This window comes from Knufia obscura (genome assembly GCF_036327395.1).
Source record: "Knufia obscura strain CCFEE 5817 isolate CBS 148926 chromosome Unknown scaffold_1, whole genome shotgun sequence".
NCBI classification, from domain to species: domain Eukaryota; kingdom Fungi; phylum Ascomycota; class Eurotiomycetes; order Chaetothyriales; family Trichomeriaceae; genus Knufia; species Knufia obscura.
This window is the reverse complement of record NW_027042687.1, coordinates 1,442,185-1,460,646: the sequence shown is the minus strand read 5'-3', so window position 1 is coordinate 1,460,646 and position 18,462 is coordinate 1,442,185. Positions and strand designations below refer to the sequence as shown.

The following is an 18,462-nucleotide window of genomic DNA, read 5'->3' as shown; positions in this document are numbered from 1 at the left end:
AAACTGTGATTATTCATTCTTTGTAGGCGCGAGCATACCTGCTGTTGCCTCGAACCAATCATTGTTGCACTTGAACTGCAGCTGTAGTCAACTGCAAGGCGGAACTCCACGTCTCAGGCTTGTAAATTAGCGTCTAGCAGACCAACGGCCACGTCGCGCTTAGGGCGTGTATATGCATTCGCACTACTAGCGCCTGGGAAGTATAGCCTGAGCAGAAGATTCTTTGCAGCGATCAGAGATGCTGTACAGAGATGTTGCTCAAGCGAGGCATGAAGGGGAAGACATCACGACCAAGGACATAAATAGAGGAAGCATTGCAGGTAGCACTTCGCAGTCACGGCAACCGGTTGGGAAACTGCTACGAAAGTCTGAAGTCTCGTACTTGCGGTGCGGATTCTGCTGCGAGAACTTCCATTGACTGATTGATCGTTGTCCTGGCAGGCTTCAGCAGACATCGAAGGTCCTTTTCTCGAGCAAGTCAACGTTGAAAGCTCGTTGTTGAGCAGCGTGAGCAGCCAGGAGAGTGCCGAGGCTTAGTTGCAGCTACGTCATAGCAGGCGTGGTCGACGCTTGGGTTGTCTCCAAACAACAAGCTGTTCCACTCCTTCCTCTGCCTCATCAGCCAACTTGCGTTGAACCTGCTTAACAGCTTTATCCTGGTTCTAGTGCCACAGCAGGAACGATTACATGCAGCGCCATGGAAGCTAGAGGTAGGTGTTTGCCTACCATCTGACCTGACCACAATTGAGACCAATGACGTCGAGCTCAGCTTTCTGGTATGCCAGGATGAACACTCACCTAATACCTGCATGACGAGCTCGCGAGACACGACGAGCGTGCCTAAAACAAGTTTGGGAAGAGGTTGGTATGAGACCCTAGGTGAAGGTGAGAGGAACTGTCACGAGACACAATCATGAATTGTGTATATCAATGGTTGAGACGCCTCGCTGGAAATAGTTTCCTTCTTGTAAACAGTAGACATCTGAACAGCTGAAACACTGATCACGCATTCCACTGAAACCAACAATCTCTAAGCACCAACATACACATCAAACAAACCACAAGAGGAAAGCACTATCAAAATGCCGCTCACCCGCTCCCGTCGCAGCCACGCCACCAACACCACAACTACCAGGCCAGCACGTCCAAGCCTGATGTCGCGCCTCAGAGCAAAGACAGCACCAAGACGTAGCGCACGTACCCATCACACCACAACCACAAACACCACAGCCCAAAACATGGCACGGTATTCGAAACGCGCACACGCACCAGCGACCACAGCAGCACCAGTTCACCACCACAAGCGCAAGCCAAGTATGAGCGACAAGATCTCTGGTATTGTGCTCAGGATTAAGGGATCACTGACGCGACGATCTGGGCAGAAGGCTGCGGGCACGAGACGGATGAGAGGGACTGATCGACGGGGTGGAAGGAGGCATTATTAGTTTGTAGGGTATGGTTCCAATGAACGGTCATGAGGCGAGAGTAGGGGCTAATGGCACCGCGAATGAAGCGTAGGAGTTCTTGTACGATAATGTAATGATATGTTTATCTCAAACTGATTCTGCAATGTTTGAGAACTTCTTGGTTTGGTATTTGAGCGGCAGACTCGAGCCCCGTCGTACGTGCGCTGGTCGAGTCAACCTCAATGATAGGATGAATGGCCATAATACGGTCGGAAGGCATCGTACCGGGAGCGAGGCTGCTTGATGCTACCGGACTGTAACAAGAGAGTAGAAAAATTGCTTGCGAAGGACACTGAGTTAGAGTGCTTTAGGTGTGTTTAGGACACCACTCTATTCTTGTTTGGTCTGATCACGGATTTGTCGCAAATAGCCAAGACGTAGACTCACAAGGCAGGATATAGGATGCCCGCTGCTTGCATAGTCATAAGCTTTGTCGTTGGCAGTCTTGCGCATTGAGTTTGTGTCTGGGTCGGATTGTGCCTATTCTCATGATAAGGACCAGCTCACGCAGCTTATTGCGTTCCTTCCTCCCATTCACTCCGAATGTGTCTGATAGAAATGGCAGATACTGGCCAGAGCCGCGTTCTCAAGTAAGTCTCCATGGCGTGGCGTGTCCTGCTTTGCTAACGAGCCTTAGGTCACGATTGGCTGACGAAATCATCGAGATAGAGGTTGGTCAACCAGTCATCACGTTCCGCATCCACAAGAAGCTGCTCCAAGACCATAGCAGCTACTTCTTGAAAGCCTTAGAGGAGAAGAAATACAAAGAAGGCAAAGAGAAGAAAGTGGAATTGCATGACGTGGTTCCTGAGGCCTTCGATGTTGTAGCAGACTGGCTGTACACTAGACGGCAGCATAGGAATTTCAGCGACGATGGGCTCCGGACTGTAGTGGAGGCTCGACTATTGGCGGATCGACTGATGTGTACAAGCGACTGGAAGAATCGGATCGCAACCAAAATTTGTGAGATGTTTGCCAGAGCCCAGGATACAACGATATACAGGGAGAGCATTGACATCCTCGACACTGTAGAGATGCAGGATGGCTGTCTCATGAGACAACTCCTTATCGACATGGTAAGTCGTAAACGGCCTAATCATGCTCCCAGGCTGACTTTGATCGACAGGTCATGCGTATGGCCATGGACCGACCCCAAATTCTTCTTGATAGTGATGGGCATCTTCTCCCGGCGATTCAAGGTCTTCTTGTGGATGGCCATAACGAAATAGAGTCGCTCATCCAACGTGTGGCTGCAGGACACCTTCCAAGACTGCCTTTCACAATACCAGACTCGTACCATGAGGACCCAACATCAGGTGGCCTCCTCCTTTGACCAGAAGAGGAGCGGAGTAGCGTTCGAGCAGTGTGGGAGTATCGAATAATTCTGTTCCATCAGAATGCATGTAACGACTAGCCATGTGACCAGTCTTAAGCAGCAGCACCTTCGTTGCGTGCCCATTCTGCAAATTCCTTCCTCTTTGCGCGGATGTCTAAGTAACTCGATCGATCCTCCAGAGCTCGAAATGGATTTGCTGCACCACCGTCTTTCTCAATCTGTCCACTCCATGCCGCCCACGCAATCGGCTTTAGTGATTCGGAACCCAGCACCAGACCGAAACATGCCAGAAATACTGCCGTCAGGGTTTCGAGCTTGATGTCAAGAGGGAGATCTGGCTTGACATGTAATTTCGTCGCAATCGCAGAGAACTCGTGAGCGGAATATGCGCTGATATTGTTAACGGAGCACCTCACCCAGAGAAGGAGAACTCACGCATGGAACAAGGATATGAGGCCGAGAATGACCAGCATCTGTGAAAGAGCGGACATCTTTGATGTTGTCTGTTGGAAGGGGCGCGATCGAATACCTCATCTACTCGTGCACAACTGTGGTACATGCAGGAAATCGTGGGGAGGGCACACTGCATGTGAAAGTGTAAATCTAGTCGGGTGTGGAGTACAGCAAGGCTACTGAAGCTTTACCTAATTAGTGTAGCGTGTCAACTGCGGAGGACGCCCGTGGACGCCTTGTTCTCTCAAGGGGCCCTTCGACCTCTCTTACTTGCAGCCCAAGTTTGATGTTCGTTGTTCTGTGTATTTGACCCGACATTCTTTTGTGTAAATCTGTACCTTCACGTCACTCCTTCTACTGCGACCTCTACGTATTAGAGGACTTTCAGTTGGCGAAGCACCAACACGACCTCGTGCTTTATAGCCTGCAACAACCCGAACCTTAGCGACGTTTTGAGCAACCGTCATGCAATTCCGAACTTTTGTTTCTGCCGCATTGACAGTCGCGCCTGTCGCGGTCTCAGCTGCTGGTCAGTTGGGCTTTGCGGTCGGCAACGTCAACCCTGACGGATCCTGCAAGACGCAGAGCGACTTCGAGGCCGACTTCCAGGCCATCAAGGACAATACACACTCCACTCTTATCCGAACCTATTCTTCATCCGACTCGTTTGGCAACCTATGCAACACTCCCTCAGAAGTCCTGCCGGCCGCCCAATCTGCTGGCTTCCAGGTCTTGCTTGGGATGTGGCCCGATGGTGGTGTCTACGATAAAGAGAAGGCCCCCATTGTTGATGCAAATGTCGAGCAGTACGGCGGTACCCTCTTCGGTATCACTGTTGGCTCTGAGGGCATGTACCGTGGCACATATGACGCAGAGTCTCTGATTGAGTGGATCGGAGACATGAAGCAGACGTTCCCCAACACCAAGATTGGCACGGCTGATAGCTGGAACTGCTGGACCAACGGAACCATGGACGGCATTATCAAGAGCGGTCTTGATCTTGTGTAAGAAGGAGATCCCACACGCAGGCCCGGAACTAGAAACTGATATTGCGCAGCCTCGCCAATGGATTTGCTTACTGGCAGTACCAAGATATCAGCAATGCTACGAAGACCTACTTCGACGATATGGCGCAAGCTCTGGCCCATGTTCAGGAAGTCTCGGGCAGCGTTGATGGAATTCATTTCATGAACGGCGGTACGCACTCTATATTGATCTCGCAAAGATCCATACTAACCATGATGCAGAGACCGGCTGGCCAGGTGACGGTGGTAGTGACGCCGGTGCCGCCAAAGCCGGTACCGATAACGAGGAGACATACTGGAACTCAGCTATCTGCGCTATGCTCGACTGGGGTGTTGATCTTTTCTGGTTCGAGGCTTTTGATGAGCCAAACAAGGCAGATGCCATTGGTGATAATGGTGAAGCCGCAAGCGAGAAGAACTGGGGTTCTTTCGACGCTGAGCGGAAGCCAAAGTTCGACATGGTAACAGAACTATCCTCACACTGACGCATCATTTGCTAACAGTTCTACAGAAATGTGGCCAATAAACGTGATGCAAGCTTGTGATCTATTGCTTCCCACTTTGACATATTCAGGAACAAGATTTTGGAGGCAATGTCTGATGGACTTTGGATGTTCATTTCCCGCGACCTACGCAGTACGTTCGGCATAGATAGCTGGGTATAGAAATGCATCTGATGGGGCATCTGTCATCTATATGGTCTTGCTCTCGTTCAGACACATATGTCAACACTATTGACCACGTTCTATTCGAGCTTTCGAAATTCTACCTGCACAAGGACGTTACCGTTCCGTGTGCTTTTTCCTCTTTTCCCAGTTAACCGTACCACCGGCGTACTCTCTCAGCTTTGTTTCGTCCTCGCACTTGAGGTTTGACTGCGAGATGCTCCTCGCCTCAGCATCGACCACCATACACCACCCTATTGACACATTTCTCTCATCAAGCAAGTAGGTCTGCTTGACACAATGTAGCCGTTTGCCATTGGGCCTGTTCGTTGTTCTGTAGCAAGGTACTTGTTGAAAGAGCCTGCCTACGGCGCGTCACAAGCCACTGCTCGCTTTCTCGCTATGCTTGCCCGTAATACCTGTGCACATTGATCTCGAGTGTGAGAGGACTGAGTAGAAAGTCTGGTTGCATCTTGGCCTGTGCTGAGTACCTAGGTAGTCTTCTGATATTGACTTGTCGGATATCTGCCTTGTCATTTTGCTTTACGGCGGTGGGGCTGAGGGTGAAGGCGAATCACCTCCAACGCAGAGTATGATGTTGGACGGTACATTGAGCCACCGATAGCAAGTCTGCTCGTGGTTGAATAATAACCGAGAGGCACCTACAGAGTTGGTGTGTAGACATGGCGGGGTGAAGCAGCAGATCAGTTGGCACATTCCAGACTAATGATGTTAGCCTTGAAGAAGGGTTACGTACACACCTGTATGTCGATTGAATATAGTGACCATCTTTTTCTTAGGCGAAGCAGCCGAACGGCAATCTACATCAACAATCGTTGTAGCAGAGCAACTAAGACGTGGCCACAGCCGGTCGATCAGCTTGACACAAGTAGCATAACGCCAACAAGTTTGAGAACCCCTTGGTACTTGTGCTATCATGTAACCTTGCAGCAGACCAATTCCGGTTCTTCCTTTGTCGTCTCGGACATGTTGTTGAACCAGCCATCGTCAACATTGCCATCGCTTTGAGCTGGACCAAGCTCTCAGTCAATCGACGCAATACGCTCCACGGCGGCAGGGGACATGTGATCAACGGAGACGAGGTTGAGGTAGCCGTACAGGAAGCCGCTGAGATTCGACGTTATGGTGTCTCTCAACAGCAGCTCCAGAGAGGATTTGCCACCACGACTTGATAACCCGAGCATCCTTCACCGATGATAACTTATCCCAAAGCGCCATACATACCGCTGTGGAAAGCATGTTGATGGTGATCAACCACATTCGCTGAGGTCGCCTGTCTTAGCAAGCACAGTTCAAAAGTTCAGGAGCATAGTTTGCTTACCTCATGCACAGTATCGAGCGCATGGCATAGCCGGATGCATAGGAGAGGTTTCATAGTTGCGCCATGAAAGCCATGAATATCCACATCACGGTCAGCCTTACCTCCACAGATGCAATCCTTGTTCAGGAGATGAGGGATGCCCAGCAGTAGTAATAGCTTGGCCTAGCTAGCCACGATCCTTAGCGCCGTAAGAACAACAAAGATGATGCCCCTTGCCCAGGACTCTGGAGGAGCTCAACACCGTGCTCCAGTCAATTCTGGAGGCCGCCATGTGCAGTATTACGGATGGCGGGCCCTATGCTGGATTTCTGCCCATTCTTGACATAATCTCCACATCAGCATAGATGACATGTTCTTGCAACAAGTCGATGTCCGAATCATGTTCTCGATCGGACATGCAAGGTGTAAGAGTCCAAGCTTGCCCTGACGCTTAGCTCGATGGAACACGGTATCGTTCTGCCCAGCAAGTCCAGAACTCCTCGGTCAAAGGTACAACATGCAGCAGAGCCTAGACGTCTCCTTAGATGTGCATCCTGCCAATTATCGAATACGAAGGAATCATAACAACAGTCAGACAAGCATTGCAAATGCTTCAGTAGTAATTCAGTGCCTCGACTGCGGTGCGCGTGAGAAGCTTAGCTGGTAACCCCTGAGCAGGACGCGAGCTTGGCATGAACTGGAGTCTTCATTTCCACTATTTTGCTTGATGCAACTTGGCGAGCTTCTTTCGGCAAGGACCACGACTCGGCTCAATTTCAGATCTACTCCTGTGCAAGGATTTCTCCATATGCGCTTACCCGGCTGTCTTAGCGGTCCAATCAAATACGACATACAGCAGATGCCTTCCACTTTAGGATCTGGTTCGATTGCAAACCCTGTACATCGGCGCTCCCTGTCTCACAAGATCTTTCAGGTCGCCTTTCTTGTCTGCAAAGCTAAGCTCCGGTGGGTAGAGCATCTGCCTTGTCACTGTTGATATCCAATCGCCACGCGAAGAGAGGCGTACCAAGCTCATCCCGATGGATTCCCTCAAGCGAGTCCCCAAGATGGACCAGCCGTATGTTAAGGAGCTCAAAAGTGCAGGATATCATCTCTGCCATGTCTGCTCCTCTCTGCTCTCTCACCCATTCTATCACGCAGTGAATTTGAGAGCACTTGTTCTCGTCCTTTCGTTTCTTGTTTAGTCTCTCCTTCGACCGTCGATATGAGGTCGCTAAAATATTTGCCGGCACTTTTGCCTTTACAGTTCCTTAATGCTTATGCCGGACGAGCAGAGGCTGACACCACCGTGGTGGTAACCTCGACCAGAACAGTTACCATCTGCCCTATCACAGAGCTCTTCACCTGCGAAGCAGATGTCCTTCCAAGCACAACTACCAAGAACACGCAGTCCACATCAGTCAGCGTGACTACCACAGAATCGGGTCATGGAAGTGGAAGCAGCACCGGATCTCACAGCGGAGGTGTCTCGAGCTCAACTGCTTCTGGCTCCCACAGTGGCGGGAGCACAACCACTTATAGCGGCTCGTCCACGTTGACCACCACTTCTGCCGGCATTGGTGGCAATGGCACAACCAGCTTCACATCCTCCGTCACCACTTCTGCTGGCAACAGCACGACCACATCGACGACAACACAATGTCAGAACGCTACTCAGACTGCCACTGGCATCCCAGAACCTAAATGCAACGATGCTAACGACCGATCGGTGTGGTGCCGCGGCAAGTCGACTTCAGACGACACACACACGACTTTCCGCACTGGTGAAACCAAGAAATTCAGCTTGGTGATCGCAGAGGGCACAGTTGACTTCGATGGCACCGGTCCCAAGCCTGCCTTCACCGTCAACGGAAAGACCCCAGGAGAAGCTATCGTTGCTAATTGGGGTGACATGGTCGAAGTCACTGTCACAAACAGCATGACCCATAACGCGACAACTATCCATTGGCATGGTATCCGACAGTTGGGCACCAACGACCAAGATGGTGTACCAGGTGTTACTGAATGCGCCATTGCACCAGGCACGAGCCGGACATACACGTGGCACGCTGCAACATACGGAACTGGTTGGTATCATTCGCACGCCCTGGCTCAGTACGGCGGTGGTATTCGTGGCCCGATCATCATCCACGGACCTGCTACTGACAACTACGATCTCGACATGGGCACTGTTATGATCGACGAGACATTCAGCCAGACAATTTTCCAGATGGCGTACAACATCGCTCGTGTCCGTGGCGCTCTCCCACCATCAACCAACTACATGCTCAACGGCAAGAACAAGTCTCCAGATGGTAGCAAGGGTGAGGCCTCGAAGTGGGTCGTCAAGAAGGGCAAGAAGCATTTGTTCCGAATCATCAACAGGTAAGTTTGCTCCGTCATGGTTCTGTGACTTTGGTGCTGATCAATTACTTTAGTTCCGCTCAAACCGCTTTCGCTGTTCACTTCGATAACCACAAGATGAAGGTTGTCAGCGCTGACTTCACGCCAATTGTACCTTATGAGACCGACACTCTCTGGCTCGCAAGTGGTCAAAGATACAACGTCATTGTTGAGATGAACCAGGTAAGTCGCGTCTTTATCGTTGCTGTGCAAGACTAATGAAAATCAGCCTGAGGGAGCGTACTATCTCCGAGCCGTAACCCAGACTGGCTGCGGTATCCAATGTGCTAACAACGGTCTCGGCAATTCTAACGGTATCTTCTCCTACGAAGGTTCGTGCGCCCAGCCAACAGCCACCAACTTCACACTCGCTATCGCCGGTGTGTGCAAGGATGAACCACTCGCAAGCCTCGTGCCGTTCGTTAACAAGAACGGTGGCTCCACCGACAAGTTCCAGTCGAAGGCCAAGGTTCTTCCTGGTGGTAACGCTGCTGGCCAGAACTTCGACGGCTACGGTTCAGTCAACAGATGGTTCCTCGGTGGTCCTCAGGATCTGAGCAGCACCAGCGGTACTCTTGTGGGTAGCAAGACGATCAATGTCACTTTCAACCAGCCAACGCTCAAGACCCTTGCTACTGTTCCGGATCTGGCCTACAACAGCTCTATCTATGTGAACGCAGTTGTGCTTGACGGCCCAGCTAACGAATGGGTCTACTTCGTCATCCAGAACAACTTCCAAACCTCTCACCCAATGCATCTTCACGGTCACGACTTCTCGGTCCTTGGTCAAGGCTCGGGTGTCTTCACGTCTAGCATGGTCGGCCAGCTCAACTTCAACAACCCCATCCGACGAGACACCGCTCTCTTGACTGGTTTCGGTAACCCAACAGCATTCACATCTGGCTGGACCGTTATCGGCTTCGAGACCGACAACCCAGGTGCCTGGGTTATGCATTGCCACATCATCTGGCATGCCGACGGTGGTATGGGTCTGCAATACCTCGAGCGACCAGCCGAGATCGACGCGGGCAAGTACTACAACACCGACAACTTCCAGAATGAATGCTCCGCATACTCTTCCTACGAAGCGAATGGTGGTGAGCTCAAGGCACCATATGAGGCTGGATTGAAGCGACACATCGAGGACCACAAGTTCCACGGCTACGCTCATGGCCACGCTGTCAGACACACTTAGGTGATCAGGTCTTGGAGTTGACTGTAAATACTGGGATGACTGCATGGCAAGGACAGGTGCTAAAGAGGATCTTGTACGATAGATGTTAATTTCGTTCTAGTCTACATAATTGAATCAATGCGAGATCCACGGCTTGGAATTGCTAGAATCTTGCGCTTTTCTTCTGAGTCAGCGCTCGAGGGTTGGGTCCCTGCTACTTGACTGAAATTTCTATGATGTGAGCATGGTTCCTTCTTCCGCTCACCGGTTGCGTCATGCCTGTCTGGTCAGTCGCTCTTGCCATGAGTTGATGTCGACCTGGCTCCAGGTTGATCACAGCTTCAAAGTATTGCCATTCATACTGCTTGCGCTCTAGTAAAGTTACTGTCGCTCTTTCGACCCACTCATTCTTCTCGCGAACACAGATGCTTACCTGCTTAATTTCTATGGCACCCCAAGCTCGACCAGCGATCTTCACCTGCGGACCCTCCACCTCACCGTCCTCAGCCGGCATCGTCAGCAAGAACGAGTTTGGTTCAACATCCCAACACGGCCTCTTCCTCTTCCTCGTCACATCAGTCGGGTCAACCTCGTTATAGTACATAGTCGTGAAAGGACTTTTACTCCTCGTCTCCTGCAATGTCAACCGACACAACCACTTCGTGCTATTAGTGCCATACCATCCCGGCACAATCAGCCTTACTGGTCCACCCCGTTCCTTGCCGAGTGGCTCACCATTCATCTCATATGCGACTAAACAGCCTGGTGTCATGGCTTTGACCAGCGTCATATCCTTCTGATATCGATCTACGTGCTTTGCTTCGCCGAAACTACCATTTTCGAGCCCATCGCTCCATACATAGCGTGCTTCGGGGAGTGGCTGGGCGAGATTCAGCAGTATGTCAAGTCGGACACCACCCCAGATTACGTTGCCGATGCGCCAGAGGTTCGTAGTGGGTGGTTTGACGGGGCTGCCGTAGCACTCATGGAAGGCTGTGATTGATTCTTTGGGGAATTGCATTAGTTGAGACCATGAAACGGAGAACGGACGCGCAACGAGGCCATCGATGACCAGATGCCACTTTGCTCTGTCGACGACGGCCGGGCCCATGTGAATGGTTTGGAAGAGGTCGGCCTCACTCGTGTAGGGAGATGTTAGTTGATGTGGTGGTTGTGGGGCGCGATAGTGGAAGCCTCTTGGCCTGACCTCGACGAGGGCATTGCGTTCGCTGCCATCGGTTTCGGTGGCATCGAGAAGCGTGACGTGCTGTAGGAAGCTTTCTGGATCTAGCTGCTGATTCATGGCAGCAGGGGTCTACACACCGGCCGAACAATGGTGCATTGCAGTCCCTACTCGTCTATAGCACGTTGGTGACTAGGTTGGCACCAGCTGGAGGCTGCAAGATTCCCAGCGTGGCCAGCAAAGGGCGAATTTATTCTCGAATCTCAATGAACTGGTCAAGAACTCATCCGACACACTTGACGCATGACAACAGATAGCCGGCCTTCATAACAGAAACCCCACTGAATATGGGTTTCATACTCAACCTGAAAGTCGAGGACCTCAGCCGCAAACTTGATGCTTTCGTGCCACCTCAATCTACTATTCTTGGACGTTAGAAGCACAAAAGGTCTTTATGGTAGACCGGACCGGCACGGGTGAGAGCCCTATCCGAAACACGAGGAGGCTCTGTGAGATCATCCTCCTGCGTCTGCGCCTCAGTACATCTTTCCTACGGAAATCCATCATGTCATTCTACTGGTTTGGTTGAATGTGAGCCCGAGTTGTAGTCGCACCAATTCTTGCTTTCATCAGTTATACTGGAGCGACAAGAATGGAAGCCCTTCAAAGCGCCTCGAGAGCTTCTATGCGGCAGCTCCTGAGAGCACAAGCCATACGGCAGCAGCTACGAACACAGACACAGCCAACATTCCGCACGAGACCGACACTGAGCGCGCCGACTCGGATACGATGCATTCACTCGCAGCCTAAACGACCGCTTTCCTCCCAATTCACGTCCAAAACCCAGCGCACGACTCGACGGTTCGAAAGCACTGATGCGATAGACTCCAAACCAGATTCGCAACTAAGCCTCAGCCAGCGCTTGAAGAAGTTATCGCGTGAATATGGCTGGGCGGCATTCTACGTCTACCTGGGCCTCACAGCATTGGACTTCCCATTTTGCTTTCTTGCAGTCAAGATGATTGGCACAGATACTGTTGGACACTGGGAGCATGTGATAGTGGGCTATGTCAAGGGTTTGCTGCAGTGGCCGATCAGCGGGCCCGTCCAAGACGCGGTAAATGATGCCGTCGATAAAGTTGACCAAGCTATCAACGTGCAAGACGAGGGAAAGCGATTGCTAGAGGAGGACAATCAGACAGCAGCTGTGGACGACCATGGCTACAAAGAGGCCGAGAAGGCGAATTCTGGGAATGATGCTAGTATGTCCGATGCAGAACACGGAGTGATTACTGGATACTGACGAAGGAACAGGTATATGGACGCAACTCGCGCTCGCTTACGCGATACACAAGAGCTTTATCTTCATCCGAGTACCTCTGACAGCAGCCGTCACCCCGAAGGTAGTCAAGACTTTACGAGGCTGGGGCTGGAACATTGGTCGACCAACGCGCAAAGGGATGAGCAAGAGCAAGGGTTCTGGCGATGCTGGAGTCAATACGAAGGGCTCAAAGGTGAAACCGGATGACTGATCGCGAAGTCTATCTAAAACGCCTTCATAAACTCCGATGTGCCAGTCCGTGAGGAGGCTTCTGGAGTGCAAGATCTTTGCTCGGCGGCGATGCATTGTGAGCAACAAATCATCGCACTCTGCAAATAGCCGAAACACTCTCCTCATTGTGCGGGCCGTCCTGAAAGAGCGGTGTGGTTGCCTCGTGTGATCACCATGGGACTGATGCAAGGCGAGCACGCATTACACGCTGTTTGGTGGCTCAAAAGTAATACCCGGCTACAATTGACGACATGGATGAATGGCAGATTCCTGTTTCTCCTTGCCCTTCCTCTATCTTGTCGCTTGATAGGGCCAAGGACAGCCCAGGGTTTTGCGACTCTTGCAAAGCTGGAAACCTGGCTTCAAAGAAGAGGGCATCATTTCAGTCACCTGGAAGGCACTCCCGATGTATTCCTAACCATGACATAGGCCGAAATGTCGGTGTACAAAATTAATATTATTGACGCGTCCACCACTAGCAGTCACGTCCATGAACGTGATAATATTGATCAGGCTCCCTCCATGTAGAGCGTGGTGTGTGGGTCACTCGTTGGGCAGCATCATGACCAAAATGAGGCAGCAGCTGAAACACGAACAGATGAAAGGCTTTTGCTGTCTCAGTCTCAAGAGAGATGGCTTGTTACGTCCTATGGTCGAGTGATCGGCCATACAGAAAGCACGCGTAAAGGCCCGTCCCGAGATCAACCTCCGCCTTATTTTTGAACGTGCAATTACGTGCAAGGTACTCTACATACTGCATTTCATGGCACCGCCTAGTTCAAGGAGCCCACAATGAGAGATATTTCAGCAGTGGCGGCTGCCTCAGGCCCGCGGGTGGAAGACGAAAGCCACAAGGATAGACGCTGCTCCTTGTCTCATCAAGTACTGTTTGCTCCGTACCAGTCTTGACTTGCGCGATTAGGATAGTTCCTCAATGGGAGGAAATGAATAGGTACGAGCAAGCTTGAATTCAACGGCAACAGGCTGTTCACTTGCAACAAGCCCCGTGCAACTGCCCGAGAAGAGTAAATGCCAGAATACGAAGTAGTGATGAATTGAGTTCTGGAAGGCGAGAACGAGTCGCTTGCTTGGCAAACCAAAACAGAGGCTATCGTTCCTCCTTGCACAGCGGCCTCATCGTCCTGGTCTTTCCATCAAATTACTATGAATCGAATCAATGCTTCATCCACCTCTGGATCAATCAGTCCTCGGGGCTTCAATCGCGATTAACCTTTGCGCCCGGCAAGGCCATCAACAGGAGTTCGAGCTTGCTTTCATCGGTGCATCTGATAACTGACCAAGCTGCAGCAAGCTAAGACATGGCCGCATGAAGCCGACCTCGAAGAGAACTCTCCGTCTGGAATCAGATGCGACGCCTACGACACATCCTGCATTGGTTCTCCGTTGCCAGTCCACTCGATCACACTTGACCCTCAGTATCGCTTTGTCGGCTTGACCTGTCTCTACTGGCTTACATCGGTCATCTGCTACCAACAACTGCCCCTGCAGTCACGCACATCTACCCAAATTCTGCCATAGACACCCTCATCTCATCGCCCGTTGATCACGGCTGTCTGGCTATCCTCAATCCTCGGCCACTCTCCTCTACTCGCCCTGCCGGTCGCCGGCAGGTTATCTCGCCCAAGCTCCATCACCCTCTCCACTCGAACCGAGTCTGTTTGCTCGCTCTCTTGGTCCTTTGTCTTGCCCCAGTTTTCCTGTTTCCTTCCTCCAAAACTCCAAGGAAGGCCACGGCCGACCACTGATCCTGGTCTTCCGTATTGTATTGTAAGACTGCCTCCACCGAGTCAGTCTACTACTAAAGCTATCCTCCCCACCCTCGCACATCCGCCTTCATACATCAAATCTGGTACCTCTACCTTCGTCGCCCTCACTTTCATTGCAACATTTTCAAAGTCGATGTATTCATTGCTGTGTTGACGGCGAGTCCTTCTACACTCGACAGCATTACCCCACTTTCTCACCGCCTTTTGCCCGCTCACGACTAGCACCAAACAATGGACTTGTCTTACCAACACCCGCAACCTTACACGGTCTATGGAAATACCCAATGGCCAGAAGACTTCAAGCCCGTGTATGCTGAGAGGGAAGAGGATTCTGCTTGTGACGATAGGCCGTCGGCTTCAGCAACTCCTGCCGACTTCAGTGCTTTTCCTCACAGCCGAAGACCTTCAATGTTGAAGGTCGAGGACGAATATTCCGCGCATGAAGCAATGTGGCACGACAGGTCGCATGAGCATCAGTATCCTGCCAGACACTATTCTCAGCCCTCCATATCCACGCATGTCGCCCACCAGCCGTACATGCGAGTAGACCCCAACTTTGCTGCTTCATACGCACAACCACAATGGTCGTTATCACAATCTGGGACGAATACTCCAACGGCGACATATGGCAGCGCTGACTCGTACGGTCAACCAACACAGTACACTGGCCACCATGGCTTCAACTTTAACCAAGACCCTGTCTCAGCAGTGTCCATGTCTCCTCAATCGAGTCAAGGCGGATGGGCATCAGCAACATCATCCGACAGCATCGATCGGCGCTTTCCTCTCGCGAGCCCGTCATACAGACCAGTATCGCCGCAATTAGTGCTACGCCCCGATGGCATTCGGAAGAAGAATGCTCGGTTTGAAATACCGAAAGAACGCAATCTTGCGACAATCGATGCGCTCATCCTTGCATCCACAAACGAGGATGAAAAGAAAGAACTTAAGCAACAGAAGCGTCTGCTGCGGAACAGGCAAGCAGCGTACGTGTCTCCACCCATAAGGCTGTACCATAGGAACCATGCTAACAGATGCCACTAGTCTCGACTCGCGCCAGCGAAAGAAGACGCACACCGAACAGCTCGAACAAGAGAAGAAAGTTCATGAGAAGAGGATGTGCGATCTCGAAGAAGGATACGAACGAATGCAAGAGCAGCTGGAGATGGAAAGACAACAATGGATGCATCAGCGACAGCAATACGAGATGCAGGTCAAGCAGATGATGGACGATCGAGATGAAGCTATCCGCGTGAAGACCATTGAAGCTGCAGATTGCCGACGACAAATGAACGCCATGAAAGAATACATTCGAGACCACCAACTTGAGCGACATCTGCAACGCGGAAGTGGCTATGCACCAACATCGGATATGAATAACTTCACCTCTGATTTCAGTGACTTCAATGTCGACGATGACTGGGAGACTGAACTTGGTCTTTTCGGCAATGCTGACTTCGGGGCGAACGACCTCGATACCATGCAACGCCAGGCCACACCGAAGCCCCCAGTCTCGACAACCGATAAGAAGGCTGATGCTGACTTCAGCTGGAACACATTCTACATGTGCTTGCTCTTTGGTGCCGTCGTTGTCTCAACCGGAGGGCAACTCTCGAAGCTTGCAATCAGCCCGAACGAGATGCCTCTACCTACCGTCTCTGACGAGTATCGCGCGGATGCCGAGAATGTTCTCAAGGCCGTAATGTCGTCTAATCCTCAATCCGCCCAAGAGATGATTCCGGCACGTTCAGCTGCCGCATCAATACCCAGGACCACCATTAGCGGCTCCGAGCTCTCCCAGATGTCCTTCACATCCAGACAGCAACAATCTGGACTTGACCGATTGTCATCTACATTGACCGTGCCCTCCCGTCACCAACAGCTGCAGCAGGCATTCGCCATGACCCCTGCTTCCTACAATCATATCATGGATCCTTTGAGCGATCTGAACGATGACGACGCAGATGCTGACCTGCCCGACTCGCCAAAACAATCTCGTCTCGACCAAGCAATGGCTGCCTTCCACGCCAAGAAATCCGAGGTCGAAAAAGCAGGCTTCCCAAGTCGAGCCTCCGAACGGAGCGCACTGAATGTCCCCGACTCAGTCATGAACGACTTCCGAGACTTCGTCCGTCAAAGCAAACAAGCCAACACCAACCACGAATGAGCGAGTGGTTGATTCAACGCATTTACGAACTTCGCTACCTGTCCTTACCGAAAAGCATGCAAAATTTCAATCTCAACTCGGCTGGCGTTTTTCAAGCGGGCCAGATTTGGCCATTCAATTCAACATAGCACTACGACCGACCTCACGGTCACTTTACGACCCGAATGCATTGGAAATGCATTTGCTGATTATAGACCATTGATGAAAAGCTCGCTGGAGCTACGAACGAAATACACACCCACTTGGTACACACCATACGAAACTCCATCGGATTGGTTTCCTGGCCACACATGCGGAGGAGAAACTTGGTTTTCTATGCGATGTATCTAGCTTTACGATTTTCTTTGTTTCTACTTTTTGCTCATATAGCAAAACAGCGCTGACCACAGCCGGCTGTTGGGCTGGGTCCTGGGCATAACGAATAACGAATCATATTGATGACGACCTGACGAAATGAATCCACGAAACGATATTTACGAACTCATGATTTGATAAAGCATGGATGAAAGGCATGCCTTTATTGGGGAGGGCAGGAGCCTAGCGCGAGTAGAAGCGGAGACAGGGTCGGATTGAGCCTGGTAGCACCTTCTGTTTCGTCACTGAAGGCCCTGATTTTCGTCAGGGCAGGTGCAATCGGACAAACCACATGAAGAAGGTGCTCGAGCCGAGCTCAGTATCAGCCATGCGCGGGCTATTCACAGCCTGAGACGAGGGAAATGCACTGCGTGAGGACGGCGCATGACGATCTCAAGCTCGATCCTATGATTGAGATCTGGACCGATCAAGATGTGATGAAACGAGATGGCTGCACCCGTGCTTACTTCGAGGATGAATGGAATGAGACGATGACAGGAATGATGACGAATGAGGACATGAACATAGATGAGCATGAGCATGAGCATGAGTCTTCGCTCTTGATACCACTTCAAGTTCTGGTACGAAACCCGTTCGAGCTTCCTCTGAACAGATGGATAATATTACAGTACCATTCACTCTCACTACTTTCAACTCGTATTGCTGAACCGCTCTCTCCCCATTCACAACAGTGACCTACCGCAAACTTGATCGTAAAACCACCAAGCACACCGTGTATTAATTCCCGATCAATGATGTCGTCGAACCAGCATAGCAACAAAGCCACAGCCAGTGCTAATAACGTGATCTAAGCGTGCTGCCTCATTTTGGGCAGCAATGGTTCGGTGGCGTCTGGTTGGCTGGAGTTCAGCCATAGGGATAGCAGACGAACTGTTGCACTAGTCTTCAGGCTACGAGTACGGGAGACTGGATGTGCTCGGTCCGCGCGGTAGGGGCTAAACGTAGTACGTGCGGACCGGTGAGCTTTTGCGTGAGCAGTAGAAGAGCGACCGGCTCGGGATTAGGTGTAACGCGTTAGAGGAAGTGTGGAGTGGAGTGTTGATACGGTGTTACAGCAGAGCGTGGCAGCCGGGTCAGGGATCCATTGGGCTGCATGAAGGGGCCAGGGTAGAACGAGTACCATGATTGGGTGAGGGGCAGGAGTACACATGTAGAGGGCGTGCGGAATCCGGAGTGCATCCACAGTAGGGCGCCGCAGAGCTGTCTGTCCAGCTATGTCATTGCTTGAAAAGCATGTGTCCTTGAATCAAAGGCAGCGGCCAGGTTGGAAGGTGTGATGAGACATCGAGCTCCTGCAGCAAGATGAACGGCTTCGGGGAGCAACATCGACGAGATTCTCGTCGATGGCTTTGAGTGGGTCGGGGGGACCAGGCAGTGACACATCAAAACAATCAAGACGAGTTGCTCCGTGATGCCGTTGCCCTGGTGGCGACGACTGTGAAGGATGAATGCTATGGAAATCTCCTCTCAAGCGAGATGTGAAAGGCCTTGTCAAGTTGACTGCGCCAATCATCCCAAGGAAGTCGTTCGGAAACAACTATGGTTCGAGGTATCG

General features: G+C 51.4%; 7 protein-coding genes across 7 annotated transcripts; 5 read left to right on the top strand and 2 right to left on the bottom strand.

The window, feature by feature from the left end:
- Window positions 1-2,024: 2,024 nt before the first annotated feature.
- On the top strand, window positions 2,025-2,799 carry PMZ80_000535 (uncharacterized protein; the record flags this gene model as incomplete). The annotated part of the gene is made up of 3 exons (XM_064868985.1): window positions 2,025-2,056; window positions 2,104-2,542; window positions 2,593-2,799. 3 exons carry the CDS (start codon window positions 2,025-2,027, stop codon window positions 2,797-2,799), a joined length of 678 nt encoding a protein of 225 aa, XP_064734482.1.
- A 95-nt stretch (window positions 2,800-2,894) lies between these two features.
- Window positions 2,895-3,293, bottom strand: PMZ80_000534 (uncharacterized protein; the record flags this gene model as incomplete). Its single annotated transcript, XM_064868984.1, has 2 exons — window positions 2,895-3,192; window positions 3,238-3,293. The coding sequence occupies 2 exons, from the start codon at window positions 3,291-3,293 to the stop codon at window positions 2,895-2,897; spliced, it is 354 nt and encodes a 117-aa protein (XP_064734481.1).
- A 427-nt stretch (window positions 3,294-3,720) lies between these two features.
- On the top strand, window positions 3,721-4,806 carry BGL2 (glycoside hydrolase 3 protein; the record flags this gene model as incomplete). The annotated part of the gene is made up of 4 exons (XM_064868983.1): window positions 3,721-4,259; window positions 4,313-4,452; window positions 4,503-4,741; window positions 4,792-4,806. 4 exons carry the CDS (start codon window positions 3,721-3,723, stop codon window positions 4,804-4,806), a joined length of 933 nt encoding a protein of 310 aa, XP_064734480.1.
- A 2,685-nt stretch (window positions 4,807-7,491) lies between these two features.
- PMZ80_000532 (uncharacterized protein) lies at window positions 7,492-9,864 on the top strand (the record flags this gene model as incomplete). Its single annotated transcript, XM_064868982.1, has 3 exons — window positions 7,492-8,651; window positions 8,705-8,852; window positions 8,899-9,864. 3 exons carry the CDS (start codon window positions 7,492-7,494, stop codon window positions 9,862-9,864), a joined length of 2,274 nt encoding a protein of 757 aa, XP_064734479.1.
- Window positions 9,865-10,057: 193 nt separating this feature from the next.
- On the bottom strand, window positions 10,058-11,146 carry PMZ80_000531 (uncharacterized protein; the record flags this gene model as incomplete). The annotated part of the gene is made up of 1 exon (XM_064868981.1): window positions 10,058-11,146. The coding sequence occupies one exon, from the start codon at window positions 11,144-11,146 to the stop codon at window positions 10,058-10,060; it is 1,089 nt and encodes a 362-aa protein (XP_064734478.1).
- A 532-nt stretch (window positions 11,147-11,678) lies between these two features.
- NAT2 (DUF1279 superfamily) lies at window positions 11,679-12,558 on the top strand (the record flags this gene model as incomplete). Its single annotated transcript, XM_064868980.1, has 2 exons — window positions 11,679-12,288; window positions 12,341-12,558. 2 exons carry the CDS (start codon window positions 11,679-11,681, stop codon window positions 12,556-12,558), a joined length of 828 nt encoding a protein of 275 aa, XP_064734477.1.
- A 2,038-nt stretch (window positions 12,559-14,596) lies between these two features.
- On the top strand, window positions 14,597-16,532 carry PMZ80_000529 (uncharacterized protein; the record flags this gene model as incomplete). Its single annotated transcript, XM_064868979.1, has 2 exons — window positions 14,597-15,351; window positions 15,410-16,532. 2 exons carry the CDS (start codon window positions 14,597-14,599, stop codon window positions 16,530-16,532), a joined length of 1,878 nt encoding a protein of 625 aa, XP_064734476.1.
- Window positions 16,533-18,462: the final 1,930 nt, after the last annotated feature.